The 18,204-nt window shown below is 38.1% G+C and overlaps 2 protein-coding genes across 7 annotated transcripts; one reads left to right on the forward strand and one right to left on the reverse strand.

The window, feature by feature from the left end:
• Nucleotides 1-639: 639 nt before the first annotated feature.
• On the forward strand, nucleotides 640-13,468 carry cfap70 (cilia and flagella associated protein 70). Of its 6 annotated transcripts, none has more exons than XR_015857607.1 (27): nucleotides 640-871; nucleotides 1,922-2,018; nucleotides 2,171-2,357; nucleotides 3,260-3,355; nucleotides 3,567-3,652; nucleotides 3,951-4,142; nucleotides 4,323-4,505; nucleotides 4,918-5,012; nucleotides 5,362-5,452; nucleotides 5,611-5,748; nucleotides 6,160-6,354; nucleotides 6,638-6,712; nucleotides 6,784-6,875; nucleotides 7,284-7,344; nucleotides 8,138-8,320; nucleotides 8,497-8,628; nucleotides 8,943-9,071; nucleotides 9,232-9,365; nucleotides 9,441-9,556; nucleotides 9,631-9,822; nucleotides 10,800-10,906; nucleotides 11,095-11,230; nucleotides 11,361-11,524; nucleotides 11,629-11,718; nucleotides 12,654-12,762; nucleotides 12,954-13,001; nucleotides 13,111-13,210. XR_015857607.1 is itself a non-coding variant. In XM_088371550.1 (27 exons), the coding sequence occupies exons 2-27, from the start codon at nucleotides 1,944-1,946 to the stop codon at nucleotides 13,252-13,254; spliced, it is 3,243 nt and encodes a 1,080-aa protein (XP_088227676.1). In that variant the 5' UTR covers nucleotides 640-871; nucleotides 1,922-1,943; the 3' UTR covers nucleotides 13,255-13,468. The 6 variants fall into 6 exon arrangements, 5 of the variants coding, with proteins under 5 accessions (XP_088227676.1, XP_088227673.1, XP_088227677.1 ...); XM_088371550.1 differs by having other exon boundaries at nucleotides 11,095-11,232; nucleotides 11,363-11,524; nucleotides 12,661-12,762; nucleotides 13,111-13,468; XM_088371547.1 differs by having other exon boundaries at nucleotides 643-890; nucleotides 12,661-12,762; nucleotides 13,111-13,468.
• Nucleotides 13,469-13,478: 10 nt separating this feature from the next.
• LOC148400372 (transmembrane protein 138-like) lies at nucleotides 13,479-18,030 on the reverse strand. The gene is made up of 6 exons (XM_088371552.1): nucleotides 17,845-18,030; nucleotides 16,813-16,956; nucleotides 16,513-16,726; nucleotides 16,263-16,434; nucleotides 15,191-15,266; nucleotides 13,479-14,335 (listed from the first exon to the last, which is right to left on the reverse strand). The coding sequence occupies exons 4-6, from the start codon at nucleotides 16,386-16,388 to the stop codon at nucleotides 14,223-14,225; spliced, it is 315 nt and encodes a 104-aa protein (XP_088227678.1). The 5' UTR covers nucleotides 16,389-16,434; nucleotides 16,513-16,726; nucleotides 16,813-16,956; nucleotides 17,845-18,030; the 3' UTR covers nucleotides 13,479-14,222.
• Nucleotides 18,031-18,204: the final 174 nt, after the last annotated feature.

Here is an 18,204-nt window from a genome sequence, read left to right on the forward strand (position 1 = left end):
TTGTACAGTCTTAAGACATTTCTTTTTTTTTTTTTTTTTTAAAAAGCGTTTTTGTAGCACTTTGAGATTTTCTCAAAATGTAAAGTGCAATATAAATATAATTTATTATTATTATTATTATTATTATTATTATTATTATTATTACTGAAAACATTTGGCTATCTAATCAAAGGCTAAATTTGAGACAAACGCATATAAGAAATAAAGAACAATTTTGAGTTGACTTCCACTTTAATAACTCCCCATGCTCACTAAAAGTCCAAATTTCACGTGAAGGTAAGGGTAGGGAAATATTTTAGTATACATCTATTGATGACAAAAAAATGTAGAGTTTTTGTGCCAATTAAGTGATCAAAATATAGGGGCTATGCACGTGACGTCACAGACCGGCTGACAGTTCAGAATACGTACTTTTTGTTTTTAAGAGAGGAAATCGACCACTATTTATTTTACCGGTTATTGTTTTCGTGGTTATTTTTTCACATTATATAAAAAGTGCGAGTACTTTTATGCCACCTCTGCCACTAGTGCACATATAAAGTTTTTTTCTTTGTTTTTTTTTTAAATGGGATTTGTTGGTTCACGTGCTTGGCTTTCGTGGGTAAATAATATTAATATAAAAGATAAAAATGAAAGCCACATGGCGGAAAGCTGCCTGGATAATAATTTCCCACTTTCAGTTTATATCTTTGTGACGTCAGTTAATCTTGGGAGGGGCGTCACCGGGAGATAGTGTACAAATTTGTGCAGAGGGAACAAGGTGGAAGAGAAGGTCTAGCGCGCAGCCCTTGGAGAAAAGAGACAACCGGAATTAAAAAAAAAAAAAATCGGGGAACTCGGTAGTGAACAAGAAGTGAAGTTCTATTTGACGGTATGAAATGTGAAATGTGGTGAGTACTGATAATCTTGGCTATTGTTTAATGCCAAGCGGGGAAAACTGTGGACAAGATGTAAGAGAGTTTTTATAATAAATGACTCGTGCAAGTTCTTTATGTCAACATCAGTAAGCAGCAACTCAGCTTTGATCGCGAAACAAGCTGTCACATTGAACTGTACTGAAAACATGGGTTGCTATGGGCAACGGTTCAGGGAACGTATACAAGACACCTTAAATTTTGCGTGGGGTCGGGGGCCAGCTTCACGCAAGTATACAAAACGCACATCCGAAAATACTGTCTCTAGTGGTTACTGGTAAAAAGGGAATTAGACTGTAGATGTCAATCAATTATTGTCAACCCGTGGTCCGCGGCCCTCTAGTAGTCCGTGGCGGTATCGCAGGTGGTCCGCGAGATTGGAAATTGAAAATAATTGTAATATTTTAAAAGATTAAATGTATTTATTATTTAGACTTGATTTGCTTTCCAGCTAGTTTTGTGTATCATTTATCCATCAAAATTATGTCAAATGTAGCTGAGATTCCTAAAATAGACATACAGATGGAAATAAATAGCCTGTATAGGTCTATCCTCCTTCACTGCAAAATAAAATAATATTCTGCCAAAGCATTGGTTCCTGAGTTGTCTCTTGGCTATAATGGTGGTCCCTTGGACAAAACCAGTTGAAAACCCCTGATGTAGATGAATGGGTGCACTTAGAATTAAACTTTAGGAAAAAAGCAGTTCAGAATTATTAGACATCCATCCATTTTCTGAACTGCTTGCCCCCATCACAGGCATTATCAGCATGTGCGTTGTGGTATTGTTTAAGAAGAACAATTAAAACTGCCAAGTTTATCTCTCACTTAATTTGTCCATGTCTTATCTCTAGCATAAGCATGTCTTGGACAGCAAAAAGGTGAAATTACATTTAAATGAATGTCCGTTATTTTTATCTATTTCATTACATGTACACAATATACAATAGTTTACAATGAACACTGAAAGGTACAGTTGACGCTCATTTCTATCACTTTCATTCTCAGGTTATTTCACAGTTCACCTTAAATGATGGAGCTTTCTGGCGAAAAGCCAGGAAATATTGTGGACATTAAAGTAACTGTCACTCGTGCGACTAACATGGTGAGTTCCTGCTTCATTTAAAAACTTAGCTGAGAGGCCATTCCAATTATATTATTATTATCATTTTAGGTTTTGTTGATATGTGTTTTATGAACAGACTATAATGATTTGGCACTTCCACCCCTAATTCAAAGTGTACTTTTTTGTGTAAGCATGGAAAGAAGGGAGGAAATATCCAAAGTTATCTTCGGATGGAGGTCAACAATACGCTGTTGGGAGAGTCCGAAAAGCGAACAGTTGATCCTGCAGCCCAGTACATTGAGTATGACTTCACCCAAACCTTTCCCTGCGGCAACGAAGTCCTGGCTCTCAGTGACATACCTCATAAACCAGTCGTAGGTACTGTAAATTCAGTGTGTTTTTTTTAATTTATTTTTTAACTGAACCAGTACTTTACACATTTGTTATTTCTGTTGTGTCGAACTGAAAACATTTTTTTCAGTAGTGAAGCCAATTTAGTGCAGATTGAAAACACGGATTTGACATCATGAGATGACAGAAGAGATCACCAGTTTAGTTTTTTATTTCAAGTATTTACATCTGGAGCTCAAAAGCAACTTAGAAGATAACATTATTTGGCAATGGTAGACTAAATGTCTTAAGTAAAAGACATAAATAGACTAGCCATTTGTCCATTGACATCAAAAAACGTTTCCAATTTTCCTCTGTGATGCTTTTCCCGGTTGTTCACTTTCAGTTCTTTTAAGAAATTGCTCCCTTCATCCTGCTCATTATTAGGTAAAACCAAAAGACTACTTTGCTCGAAATGTTTTAAATTCCAAGATTAATTTGTCAAGTTCAAAACCTTTCATTTCTTACCCATGATGTACCCCTCGGTTCTGTTGGCAGTGTGTTTTGTGTCTCATTATCTTGCACCGAGAAATATCAATGACCCTATCCTAGGAAAAGACATGCAAGCGCAAGCCATCAAATTAACTTCACTACTCCAGAAATCTGCTTGTCCATTTCTTTATTTAAACTTATCTTCGTTATACGGGGTGGGTGGGTTCAAACAATGCCTGCTTTCTTCGAAGGTATTAAGTATCGTGAAATAAAAGCTGATATGTTCATCTCTAAATCAAATCTACAGCAAAAAATAAATGAATTCTTTCTTTTGGAATGGATGGAACACATACTATTATACCTCCTGCCATTAAGGTTGCATTTACAAGAACACTTCTGGTTACATTGGAAACAAAATAGTTTGTATCACATTAATGCGAATGATTTTGCTTCGTCAGTGACGTTAATAGAGCTTGTTCCCGAGAAGAAAAAAGTGGAGGCAAAGTCAATAGTCCTGGCCCAGGCAGTGATTGACCTGCTGCCTTTGCTGCAAGGTAAATGCATACTTTTTAATTTACCTATTAAATTTCTTGATTGATTTATGAACTTGAGAACAACCAACCAAAGAAGATGAATTTAATTCAGACATTGTAAAACCTCCTGAACTGTTTAAAGGATGATCTAGTACAAAGGTTGTCAGTTAAGATTCTATTTATGCCTTTAATCCAACACTGTGTACATTTTTCTAAAACTTTCTGACAATAGGTGAATGCAGCTTTTCATCCACAGTCTCACTGAATGCACCAAACGCTGCAGCAGAAAAGGGAAATGTCACACCACCCGTTACCAAGGTCAGTTAGCTTTGCTAAGAACTGCAATGAATCATGCTGAACTATTCTCATTTTAACACGCTCCTGCAGTTACATAATGGAACGTACGAGTAACGTCGACTGCATTTCATCCATCCATTCGCCCGACCCACCCATCCATTATTTTGTTGATTTCAATTAATCCCCATCAGACTATCACCTTTTATTTTAAATAGGGATTAGCTATAAAGTGACCTCAATTAAGGTTTTAAGGAAATCACCTTTTTGTTTTGTCTAACGTTGTTTTCCAATAATAATCCAGAACATTTAACCCATGCAGCACCCAATTTTGGATGTGTGTGTCAGTGCGTCAGCTCCATTGCTGACTGAAGAACAACTTGCAACTTCCAACCTGATGAAGGTGTCTTTGGAGACGGCCTATTCTCTCCCTGACACATTTAATCAGGGTTTTGGGTCAACAGGACCTCCATATATATGCACTGCTATAATGGAGGTCCCATGTACCGCAGAGGTGAGTTTTAACGCTTTGCTTTTTACTGTATGTGACTTTTTGACTTGGCACATGTAACAATGTCAATTGTTGTTTTGCATCATAGGGTTATTATTGTCATGAAAATCCAACATCAATTTTTCATATTACGTACTTCCAAAAGTGACTGCCTTATTGTTCCTCTGTTCCTCTGACTGCCAGAAAGACCAGCTATTGTTGTTTAGTGAAGGACAGCCAAAGACAGGGGGGCACAGAGAAGACAACGGCCGACTGAGGAAGAGACCGTATCATGCCCTCCTGGCTCCAGGGAACCAATTTTTGCCAGGAGCTTTTTTCTACTCTCAACCCATTGATCAAGAAGATGGCGAGCTTACTGGTCCAGAGGTACTCTACCTGTAAATTCAACCAATACTTAGATGCATAATAAATTGTACTAGTCACGAGTTATGCATTCAGTATCATGTTCGACATTTCACAAAACTGCAACAAATCTTGTGAGACTTCAGGTCACTCAGCATGCTGATGATTAAATCCACAAAGCATTTTTGGCTATTTGGAGGGGGGGGGAATTAACCACAAAAGTGTGCTGATGACCTTTGAACTAGGTATGTAACTTGCAGTGACATATGGACGGGTGCGGCTGACTAGGACATTCTAAAAAAAATCCATCCATTATCCGAACCGCTTTATCCTCACAAGGGTCGCTTATCCCAGCGATGGATGGAACACATACTGTAGAAGAGAAGATAATGAATTAAGATCAGTCACAAGGCTGAAGGTTGAATGTCCACTACAGGATCTTGAGTTCCGTAATGAAGCCGAGACCTTGCTGAACAGAGTGAGCTGGGACATAGAAATGCCCTGTTTTTTGGATGCGGAAGGAGTTACCAGGTCAGCTTCACTCACACTATTTTCCCATCTGATGGATGCAAGCGATTGCATAGACTTGCTATTGTTTTCATTTCTCAACAAAAATGTCTCCAATGAAACTCTTGAAATTGTTTAATTTATTCCACACTGAAGAGAAATTCACTACACTTATTTTACACCACAAAGAAGACATTTAAGATGATATAATCCTCCATGCAAGAAAGAGTGCTATAAGGGCTCATCCAAATGCAAGACTAGTTTGATGTGTCGGTCCCATAATTTTGTCTGCTTATGCTATTAAAATGATATGACATGATGTGCTGGCTTGAAGATGTCAGATGATGTCTTCCAATGTTGACTGGGATTTCAGGTTACGTCAGAAGATCACAGAGAGCAGATTCTTTCCGCTTGAGATCATGAAGTCTACGATTGCCCATGAAAAGTCAGGAGCATCTTCCAAGGTAGCAAGAATCACTCTGCTCGGATGGAAACTGGAATGGAAATTTTATGCGTTGGGATACCCAGCTAATGCAGCACACAGCTGAAAATGTGTACCAGCATTACCAACGGTGTGGCTCTTCTTTGATTATGAATAATGAAATGTTTTTTTTTTTTGTAGCAAACAGAGGACGACCCACATATCCCCTGCCATGGTGTGGCCTTTATTGATATGGGCCGCTTACTTTACCCAGGAGTTACCCATATCCGAGGAGCATACACTATTCATCCTTACTCAAGCACATTATTACTTAGCAAGGTACTGAAAACAATTTTTTGTTGTTGCTTGATTTCCCATTTTAAATTACAGCTCCTATATTCAGGATTCAAGATGTCTTGATTAATATTTCCAATAGGGCACACTTTTATTGACATAATTGTTCATTCAGTATCTGGTTCTGATGCTCAGTTATTTTGTTTTTAGTCAGTCAAGTTAATAAAGTTCCAAATAAAGAATTAAGTTAATCTCTTACAGTGGAGCATTCAAACAGACTTAATAGAGTTATGATCTGTTAACTCATTTCTCAACATGAACGTTATGATCCTTGCCCCTTCCTGTGTAAATATTACATCAGGATATTCTCTAATATCCGAATCACAAAGTATGCAGTATACTTATTAAACCTCATCCTTTGATGTTGTATTATAATATCTTCTTTGTATTTTGTAGAGCAGGCGAAATGTCAGTTTGTTGAAAGAGCAGTTAAAGCCTGGAGGCGGGAAAGAACGTTCTCCTGCAGCTCCAACTCCAGCTCCTGCTCCAACCCCAGCCCCAGCTCCAGCTCCAGCCGCAACTCCGGCACCAGCTCCAACTTCAGCTCCAGCAAAGGCTAATACGGGGAAGTCCAAGGACACCAAGGTTAAGGTGTATACGAGCTCAATTTATTTACATAGTGGGAAGTGATACTATCTTTCCTGTTTGTTTCTGCATGGAAACAGGTACACAATTTGATATAGTATATTTGTGAAAGATATAGTACATTTGTGAAAACATAAGGCCTGATGATTTGAAAATGTATTAGCTTTTTATATTCATGAGACATTTGTTTCTTGCCGTTGTTTGACATATATCAATCGCAATTAGAAACAATGGGTACTTTTTGTGTGGTTTACCACCAATGTTTTTTATTTGGTTGATATTATTTCAGGGTTCTAGCAGTCAACTTGGATCAAGTGTCGTGACTGATTCGGATGGATCTGATCACATCCCTCCAGACAGGAAAGTAAGCTTGCACATCTTTTCGGAACGGTGTCTCTTAAAATGATACAACAATCTCTTCTTTATTCATGACAGGCATATCTGGATTTCAGGACATATGTTATAATTGAAATTACGCTAACAAATTCACTAATACCCAAAACATCCTCAGAGGAGTTGGCAAGAAGGTACTGTAATTTACACAAATGATGAGTGCTTACCTTAAAAATGTGAGATTTCAAAGTCAAAGTCTGCTTTATTGTCAATTTCTTCACATGCCAAGACACACAAAGAGATCAAAATTACGTTCCCACTATCCCACGGTGACAAGACATAGTTCACAATATACGTACAAGTAAACAACACAAGAAAGTAAAACAAGAAGGCACAAACAATGAATAAATAAGAGTGATGAATAAATAATAAATAAACAAATAACACAATAAATAAGTACAGGACACTACACTATTTTGGCGTGTTTTTACAAAATCTGAGTTTTAAAATATTTTTTGACAGGATATGATGTATGCTAAATATTTTCTGGTTGGATACATCTTATTAGGAGATATAATTAGATTTGTTTTATTCTGCTGTAGGGTGAAAGCACTGATCCCTCCAAGACCTCCATCTTCTGGAGGACCTAACAGAGCTGAAAGGGTAAAATATTGACAGTATGTACGGGGGCTTATGTACAGTATCTGCATACACAGCATGGGCTAAAAGTATTGGGGAACACCTTTTAAATGGCATTCACACTGAATGTACAATTGCTCCATACCGATTAAGTGCAGTAGCCTACCTGATGTTTTGTAGATGACTCAAACAACCCACATGTACAAGCTTAAAACACAGGCAAACATGCAGTTGCAGATGACAATGCATACAACATACTGTATTTATACCTTACAAGATAAAAGCCAGGCTCACATACAGCATGTCAAGTTTTCGCTCGCTGGAACACTGGATGAGCTGTTGAACTATACGTACATAAATCAGAGAGACCTGTAGTGTCATTCACATTTTTACCAACCTAAGTTCAGTAAGGGCAACATTCTGTAAAAGGCCACATAATACATTTGATTGTTTAAAATTGACATGTCATTTGTAGCTGTGATAAAAAAAATAAAAAATGAAATAGTTTTGTTTGATTTAGTTTAAATGGGAATCTATTTCGATTTCAAATGTATCTTATTTATTATGCATTTAATCATAACCAATTATTTAATTAAAAATAAACGGATTTTACTAATACTTGTTGTCTTTTATATTTTACACTCAAGCAATCTACTATTTTTATGAAGAAGAAGAATACTAATACATTTTACAATACATTTTAAAGAACCAATTTAATTGGCATGAAAAAACAACTAAATGAATGCAATGGATATTACAGCACTCTTGATAATGTCCCAACCGTGTACTAAAACGTTACCTCTTTTCTTTCATACAGGCAGTACTTAACTTTCACAAGCAGGTGGGTAATGTGGTAAAGCATATTTTGGAGCAGTATGAGGAGTTGTTTGGAACAAGAGTCAAGTTGCCTAATGACTGCAATCGAGAGCAAATGATGGCCCAGCTCATGGGAGCTCTTAATGTGTCGGGGAGATATTTTTCCTTCAAAGAGCAAATCAAGGTCTGGATAACTGCATGTGTCACAGTTTTACTTTCAAAACATAGATGTGTTGGCCAGGTCTGCTGCAGTTTGCACATCTTTTTTTTATAGAAACTGATTCTGTGTATGTGTGTGTGTGTGTGTGTGTGTGTGTGTGTGTGTGTGTGTGTGTGTGTGTGTGTGCTTTTTGTGTGTAGCCCGCTGTGGTAAGGTATGTGCGTGACAAGATACAGCAGACAGACACATTTACTGAGCAACAAGATCTACATGAATTTGTCAGCAAGCTCTATGTGGACCTGGTGGATGAGATGCACGTTGCTCTCAACAAAGTACAAGCAAAAACACTCTCCCAACCACATGCACACACAATATAATAGTTTGGGATTTTTCATTACACCTATCCATCCATTAAGTGAATCGCTTATGAATTAATTTTATTTTGAGTTTTTTGAATTTCTTTTTAAGTGAGTTTTTTTAATTTAGTATTTATTTTTTTTATTATTATTTCTTAGTTGTTATTAATTTTTCTCAATTTTTAGTTGTACGTTTTATTTTTGTAAAATATATCTTGTTAAAAATACCTTGGCACACACTTGCTGACATCCAGATGATTTTATGACTATTTTGATCTATTCCCCACCAGATTTATTCAAAAGGAAATGAGGATGACTCTCCTGATGAGATCCATTTGAGTACCTCTCATCTTCGTCATTTTGCCCGAGAGGCTCAGCTCATTGGGGATTATCAACTGGCTGTTCGCTACTACCAAGAGGTACAACGACAGTACACTTGTAATCAAACTAAACTCTCATTCAAATCGCCTCACTCAAGTTGTCACTTTAGAAGCCCTTTTATTTTGCCTTTTTGCATAAACAATAGTGTCATTGACTGAAGCAGCCTAGAAATTGAAAATCTTGACGAATTTCCTGCAGCTGGTTGTCAGGCATCCTCGTGATCCCTCTTACAAGTTTGAGTGGGGAAACCTCTACATGCAGACGGGAGATTACATGAAGGCTAAAATGTGTTTCCATGACGCTGTTGCAGTCCAGCAGTCCCACCAGCCCAGGTCAGAGCCAGTCTGTCATTTTTGACTGGACAAGTTACAGTACTGCTTATAATCAATCATCTTTTTACTTTTTAGTCTGATGATGTGTGGTGTCCTGGCAGCCATTTTTAATGATTTTGAGCAGGCTGAAACTTTTATGGAACGAGCAGCTAGCATAGAGCCTCCTAGTTTAGTGGCCTGGACTCTGCTGGGTAAGCCCTAAAACTGAGGAGATGTGTGCAGAAAGATGTAAGAAGAAGAAGAAGAAGCTGTTTTTGCTTTGCAGGTTTGGTCCAGGACAGCCAGAACAAATCCATTTTAGCTGAGAGGGCTTTCCTGGAGGCCAAAAGCCTCCTGAAAGCAAAGGAAGCAAGCAATCAGACACCAAAGGTGGAAGAGTTAGATGTGGATGAAGAAAGTGAGAAGCAGAAGGGCCAGGAGGAAGATAAAAGCACTCTACCTAGAAGCCACTCTCCAAGTAGGAATCCAGCCTTTTTTGTTTTAATCTCACGGCACAATGCAATAATCCAGATGAATTGGGGATGGGTTTCTATTTGAATCATTGTCTGATATTGTTGTCTTTGCAAAGAAATTTTGGTGCAGTTTTGTACATGGGATTTTTGGTTTGCAATGCTTACTGAAGTTTCTTTAAAAGCGGCCAAAATAGGAAGGCACAATGATTGTCCCTAGAGACGACGTGCGACATAACCAAGGTAGTAAGAATAGTGTAGTGGAATACCTGCACTAAATAGAGGTCCCAGAATCAAGATGGCAGACACCTCAAAGTGGTTGAGACCAACCAGGACAGAATCCTGTGGGATTTCCAGATTCAGACTGACGATCTGGTGATAGATAGCCAACCAGCCTGACATAGTGGTGGTGGATAAAAAGAAGACAGCAATCATGATAGGTGTAGCTCAAAGGACGCTAATGTACAACAGGGCTACTTTATATGAATATTTTCCTGCTCATTTTGAGGGGATTTGAAAGTGGTTCAAAGTCAAAGTCAAAGTCAGCTTTATTGTCAATTTCTCCACATGCCAAAGACACACAAAGAAACCGAAATTTCATTCCCCCCTATCCCACGGTGACAAGACATGGCTCACAACAGACAAACAGTAAACAAGTATAACAAAAGCGTGCTGAATAAATAATGAATAAATAACACAACAATAAATAATAAATAATTAATTAAGAGGAGCGTAAAAACGCGTACAGCAGACATTCCCGAAAATAGCGCAACAGTGCCGCACGCTACGCAGAAGGGGGTAGCGAGTTCAGGGCCCTAACAGCCTGGAGAAAGAAGCTGTTGGCGAGTCTGGTGGTGCGGGAGCGCAGGCTCCTGTACCTCTTCCCAGAGGGCAGAAGGTCAAACAAGGAGTGAGCCGGGTGACATCACATCTGTGGCGACGGTTGTGAGCCACAATTATAACTAATTTATGGTCTTTCTCCCAGACACTGAGAATGTTGATTCTGCCCAGAGTGAGCCTAAAGAAAAAGTCATCTCCAAATCCATTTACACCGGGACCCTTGAGTTTCTATTACACAACCATGCCCTGGAGGTAAACTAGCACAGAGCAGCTTGTTAAGACATACACTGATCAAATATAAATGAAAACAAAATGAAAAATTCACTTTTGTTCTAATCTTGTAACCCTGTGGGCAAAATGTAATGTTTCAAAGCAAGAGGAAAGCCACAGATCCATTAGTAATATCTAATGTTAGTTTGGAATCTTCTTTCTGTTGTCAGATGGCAGAGCGCGCTCTTTCCAAGGAATTGTCTTCAAAGAGTGATCACAGATTTCATCTGGCCTGTGTGCAGTTTCTCAGAACTGAGTATTACAATGCCATTGCAACTCTCAGGGAGGCGCTACTTCGTGTTGAGCCTGTAGGGAATTTACTGGTGGCAAAATATTCATTCCAACAAATATTTTGGAATAAGAATCTGCATTGGTTGTATTTGAAGAGATCATGTTTTGGCACCGTGTTAATGAAAATATTTTTCACACTGTGAACAGGTTGCAGATATGTGGGCTCTGGACGGTCACTGCCACTTCTTGTGTGGCTTATATGCTGACGCCCAGGGGAGTTACGAACGGAGCCTGGACTTCCCAGAACAGCCATCAGACACTCACCTTGTGCTTCTCCGACTGGGATCTATTTATCTACGGGAGGAGAAGGTTAGGCATATCATACACTGTTATGTATTACAATGCCCATTACTGAATGAGTCGATTTGTTGTCAAATATTATAACGAGTGCCTTTTTTTGTTGTTTTCTTTAGTATGAGCAAGCTAAAATCACATACCTACAAGCTTGTGAAAACTCTCCCTCCTGTCTCACCTGGTTGGGCTTGGGTATCTCCTGTTACAGGGTAAAGACAGTGGAAACATTAAATTGAAACGCAAATTAATATGCAGTAGAAGGACAGTAACAGTCGCAAATCAGTCGAAAGCACTATAGTGGGAAATATTTTCGAAATGGGTTGGTTACGAGTTAGGACGAAGACAAATTTGTTTCTTAAGAGCTAGTAATAAAAAATCCAAACATTAAGAGGGACAGTGTAGAGAATGTTTTGATTTTTCCGTTTTCATTAATAAAAAAAAACAATTTCAGTAATGTGCAAAATATATGGCACATCAACTTATATATTTTTATATAATCACAGCTCTAGTTGTTACTCACTGTTGACATGTCTCGCAGCCATCTTTTTGATATGGCTATCCGAAGGAGACAATTACCTGATGACAAATTTGCTAGATCAATGACTACAGCATGTGTGACAAATATAAATGCACTTATTTCACCATTTGACGAAATACTAGAAATCGTTGGTGAAGACATTTTGCGCGCACCTCTGTTGAAGCAATTAGTGGCAGGAGTCTCTGTGGTACTGATATACGTGTGCTTCAAACTTCTATTTGTAGGTCGTTGCATTCTATTTGTTCACCTCTAGATCGCACTAAACTCTACACATTGCCCCTTTAAGTGTCTGTGACCCGAGCCCGAATAAATACAAATACTGAAAATGGATGGATGGATAAAAATGAACTCACCCTGAGTAAGAGGTTAAATGATCAGCAATACGTTTATTTTATTGGATAACACATCATAAAGCTCTTGTGCTCTTGTGAATCATGATGCCTGACAAATGTGGAAAAATATATTCTTTGGTATACAGTATATATTTATAACTACTTTTCAAAAATATAGATCAGCTTTTTATGGCGAAGCTGTACTGAAACTATTTTATTTCCTTGGAAGTGAAAAAAAAAAAGACTAAGTTAAGTATGTTCTCATATGTCTGAGTGTATAGTTGGACGAATTTGAGATAGCTGAAGAAGCTTTGACAGAGGCCAACCATTTGAACAACCAGAACGCTGAGGTGTGGGCCTACTTGGCACTGATTTGCCTCAGGGTGAGTGAAAAGGATGCTACGACTGCCTTTGTTTTCCTTATAAAATTGTTTGGTTCAAGTTAAAAGATCTCTCAAGTTAAAAGATCTCTTTGCCTCCAGGTTAGAGAGTCCTCGTGCACTTCCATTAATCCACGAATTGGGGAAAATTCCTTTTTCACAGCCACAATACTCTTGTGATCTTGTCTTTTCAGTTTGACAGGCGAGAGGAAGCAACATTGTTCTACAAATACGCTATCAGGGTGAGTTAGACATGTCTGTTAGTCTTCTTGAAAGATGTTTGTGCATTTTTTTTTTACAGCCCAAACTTGACTATTTTCTTGGTGAGCTTTATATTTTCTCGGTGTACAGTTCAACCTGAAGAACACATTGCTTCACAAGGAGGTGAAAGAACTGCAGGATCAGGCCCTAACTCGTCCTCTGGCATCATGCTTTGAACCACACTCTGTGGTTTCAGGCTTGGGAGCAAACACAAAACAAACCCCTTATTTATAATATGAAATTGAAAATTCCACGAGAGTCAACTGTTTTCCTTAAAACACGTACCATTTTTTTTTAATGGAATATGCTGCAATGGTTTTTGGTAAAAGTTAACTGTAATTGAATAACATTCTCTGTATTGTTTAGAAAATATCATGAAATGGACCTATTTACTGGCCACACTCTTCTCATGGAACTCACATAAAGAAAAGACATTTTGAACACAACACTCCTTGATGTGTGTCTGTATGAATGTGTTGTTAAGAAAATTTAATAATGCAGTACAATACAATAACACAACTTTTTATAGTGCATTTCAAGCATGATAAGTTGAGAGCTGGCATACATATTTTCAATTATATAAATTATAAATAATGCTAGAATATTGTTTCAGGACTTGTTCGATTATATTGGAGTGCATCACTGAGGGAGTTCACACACGGATCATAAAAGCCCTGTGAAACTTGTGTCACTGGAACACAATACAGGTTGAAGTGAAGTTGAAACTCAGATGAGTGTTCAGTAAGTGGCAACCACCAAAGTGAAACAGTTTAACAGCATATTACAAACACGGCAACATACATAGTCTGATTTGAATACAAAACAATGGAAATGCCTGCTTGTAGTCTTTGAAAATATGCAACATCAAAACTGACATGTGACTAAGCTTTAAAATAAATCTCTGTTCATGAGTCCTAACACAACAGTCAAATTTTAAAACAACTTAGGTCTTAAAATACACAAAGTTTGGCACATTTCAACAACATTTTTCACTACCGTACTTCCCATGTGATTGATTTGGCAAATTCAATCTGTGGATAAGTACGGTGACAAATAAACCCACAATTGTAATTATTACTCTTGAAATATCGAGAATGTATGCAAACATGTACAAAACTATGTCAAATGTGACAAAGCAAATCATTGTTTCACTGTGTATTGTGGATTTTACAGCAACTCTGATCTGTAGTAGTGGCGCGTTGTCACTGCCTGACCTGCGCAAAGACCGCTCGCAGCCACGGTGAATCCTCATAGAGCCGTGGGTCACCCAAGTACTCTGAGGTCCTCTTGTAGAAGTAGTAGTACAACACAGACGCTGTCAACACATTTGAAAACATGAAAATTGGGAAAGTAAAATTCAGTATCTCTGGGACAAAATGCTGCTTATCACTTTTCAATGCTTTGCCACAAATCAGACACTGGAGACATTTTACACATTTTCACTAAGTTGTTATGTACTTTTTTTACTTGATTGTACTTTTAAAATGAAATCAATGTCACCACTCTTTTCCCATGGTTTTATCTGAAATGCAAAATTACTCGTTTTGTAACATAGCAACATTAAATGATGTTATTAGACAAAATAACTTGTGTATTTTGACAAATTTAATTTGTAATCCAGGGCCCACATAGCAATTAATTCTGAAAAGAAAGTTTTCAAAACATCAGTAGTAGGATTTTACTCAATGATCATTATATACTCTTAACTTGAGTTCAGCCCACAGAACAGAGCACAGCCAAAACTGAGATGCAAGGTTGCAATTTTCATAGGATCAACTGGAGAGACCAATAACAAGATAATAGATTGTTTGCTGATCCATTTATTAGATTACATGCACATGAAAATCCAAACTACAATGACGAGAGGCTACTGCATCATCCTGTTCATAGAAAGATAAACATCCTGTACACAAGATTGGTGACGTCCGTTTTCTATCTCTGTCCTTCAAATAAAAAGAAAACAAGACGAGTCATGCAGAGAAATACTTACGTCTGAATTGATGAGTCAACCGTCTGAAAATGAAATTGGTTCAGTAACCTTGTAATTACAGCTGTACTCGTTTCACTTTTTTATGCTTAAAATCAGCTCTGGTTTTAAAACAACTATGCAAGGTTTTGTTACGTGATTAACTGGCTCACTAGCTTTGAAATAAGACGTTATATTTCTTACCAGCTCTCTGGAACACAAACATCAACTGAAGGCCATCTGTCCAAATAAATCGTTTGGTATTTAGCCATCGAAGATTCTGCAAGTATAGAGAAAGCATCGCTCTTGACTTTGCTTTTAATCACTGTCTTTAATCACACAATACAAAGAACAGATGTGGAATGAAAAGATCTTCTGAGTCAGTGAAACATAGTGAATGCTAATGTTGTTTTGCAATCAAACACAAGGCTGATTGCAAGGCTTGATGAATGTGACAAAGTTGGCATGAACCAGCATGCGGATCCAACTGAATACCCATGCAAGGTTTGGAGCAATTCGGTGATCGCTGTTGAGATCCACAACTACTTGGGTATTTTTGTTTGTGAAGTTTACACACAACTTCAATGGGTGACTAAGTATCAAGACCATTCACCCTGTGAAGTACCGTATTTTCCGGACTATAAGGTGCACCGGACTATAAGGCGCACCGGGCTATAAGGCGCACCTTCAATGAATGGCCCATTTTAAAACTTTGTCCTTATATAAGGCGCACCGGACTAAAAGGCGCACCATTAATGCATCATGTCAGATTTTTAATCCAAATCAAATCATTCTCCATTTTATCTTTTTTATTTCAACTTCAGACACAACAAATTACTTTATAATCACAAAATAATGATCTATGGTCTTTTTGATTCATGATTCATAGACTTCAGCGGGCCACTTATGATTGATTTCATGACACAATGCTTCGGGCCAGTTTAAATTTAGGAATTTGGTCCATATATAAACTGCACCGGACTATAAGGCGCACTGTCGGCTTTTGAGAAAATGTTAGGTTTTTAGGTGCGCCTTATAGTCCGGAAAATACGGTACTGACGGTCTGGTCTCTGATTATAACTGATGCAATACATCAAAGGGGTGAACTCATTTGCACCCGAAACGTCTCACAAAAACTAAATTGCCTTCCCTTAGGTCAAATCTTTTCTGTGCACATTTACAATAGCAAATGAAAGTATTTTTTAATTAGTAGAGCTGCTGGTTTGAAAGTTCATTGGCAGGATCATATTTTGGAAAAATATCTGTTCTCACTCACCATGAGCCAGGAATGGAGTATTACACTGAAGGTCAAATAGAGTGCAGAGAGCATTAGCATCGCTCTAAATCTCTTCAACAATATGGCTACCAGACCGACCTGGAACACGTAGGTGTTAAACAGCATCAAGAGAATGATAATGAGGTTGAACAAGATGGCAATGTCTTGAACGCTATTGATGAAAGACAAGAAAAGACAAGAATAAATACATGAAAGAGCTTCACTTTAAGTTACTTATTGTTGGACTTACACGAAAAGTACCAGCTGGACTGCTTGGTCATCTCTAAGCAGCTCACTAAACGAGTTGACAAATAGGTCGAAGGAGAGCAGGCTGAGCTGAATAAGCAGCACCAGTGAGTAGTTGCTGGTTTGGAGTTTCTCCGTCCCATAGGCTGGGTGCCCAGGCGGATTCTGGTTCCACAATGGATCCAAGGCTGCACTGATCACTAATCTGCAATCGGAACCTGCAGTGGTTTGAGAGGCGCATCAGGACCTTCGTTATGGGGTCGCTGTTGGATGAACTGTCTGAAATCGACTGCTGTCAACATACCAAGACTGATGTGGGTAATACTGCATCAGCTCAGGCGCTGTGGTGGCGAAGCCTCTAATAGTGGCAAACTTCTTGTTTTTATTTCATTATTTTAACGATTCTTCATTTTGAAACTGGAGACACGTCTACATCCAAATTCAGATACTGTAGGAAAGGACACAAGGGATATTCATTTGTATTCTTGTTGAGAGCATCATCCTGCAAATCATATTTACTGCATCGTGCAAATGTCATTCTCTTACAGATTTGCATACATTTATTCACGCAGTGTCCTGAATTTGATTGGAAAATTTACACATGCACACACGAAGATTGAGGCTTTGTCCTTCCGAACGGTCACACAGCAAAGCAGGAGAGATGAGTGTTTTTAGCTACACCAGGCTACGTAATCACGACTGCAATAAAGCATCCAAGACTGAGTGAAAAATATGTTTGTGTTGAATTTGATGACATTTTATGTCACCTGTCAATACAATCTCAATGCATTGACTGCTAAATCAGATGACAGCTATATATACCTGAGGCCTCAATGGAAAGACATTCTAATATTTTTGGAACCAGTTCTACCATCTACATGTTCTATTGGCTGCTTAGCAACATAGATATTGCAACACACTATGAGTAAACTAGTGTTATATTGCATAAATGTGTCCTCACCTTATCTTGACAACACATTTACAGCAGTTTTTAAAATTCTTTACATTACACATCGTCCAGTTTTGCAAAGTGACTTGAATTTTCAAGACTGTTTAAAAGACCTGCTTTGGTTGAACATTTTTTTTTGTTTACAACTGACCTTTATATATAGTTGCTACAACTAGATGAGAAAAATACTTGGGAATTAGATTACAAGGTGCTTCCTATACTAAATCTCTCAACTCCATAGTTATGTTTCATAAGAAGCCCCACTGGTCACTAAACTGGAAACGTGCGCATAAATTAATTTATGTTTTCCTGTATTTTTCCAGTGCTTCCTTGACCATCAATTTTAAATACTTCAAAAAGATAAAGCATGAGAATCAAGTTACTTACATCCGTTACAAGAATAAGTCCAATTCATCATCACCATCTGCCATCAGGGATCATTAGGTGAGGTTTTGTAAATAATTTTCTCGCACTGCTCTGCATCCTGAATAAATGCATGAAAGTCTCTCAAGTGACACCCGTTGGATCTTCTTTTCAAACCGTAAGGCCCATGCAGGAGATGTATTAAAAGCTTGGCACAGCCACGACAGGTGTGCGGGAGATTAACCCGCCTCTTCAGCGGACCAATAACCTCAAGACCAAATGGTGGAGATTAGCAGAGGTTATCCGTAAACAATTTGATGAAAAGGGTGACTATGAGTAGTGAGGAATATCCTTGCTCAAAGTGTGAAAAATGCTCAATTTTAA

Source organism: Syngnathus floridae, chromosome 3 (genome assembly GCF_059516105.1).
Source record: "Syngnathus floridae isolate MCC-2025c chromosome 3, RoL_Sflo_1.0, whole genome shotgun sequence".
NCBI classification, from domain to species: Eukaryota; Metazoa; Chordata; class Actinopteri; order Syngnathiformes; family Syngnathidae; genus Syngnathus; species Syngnathus floridae.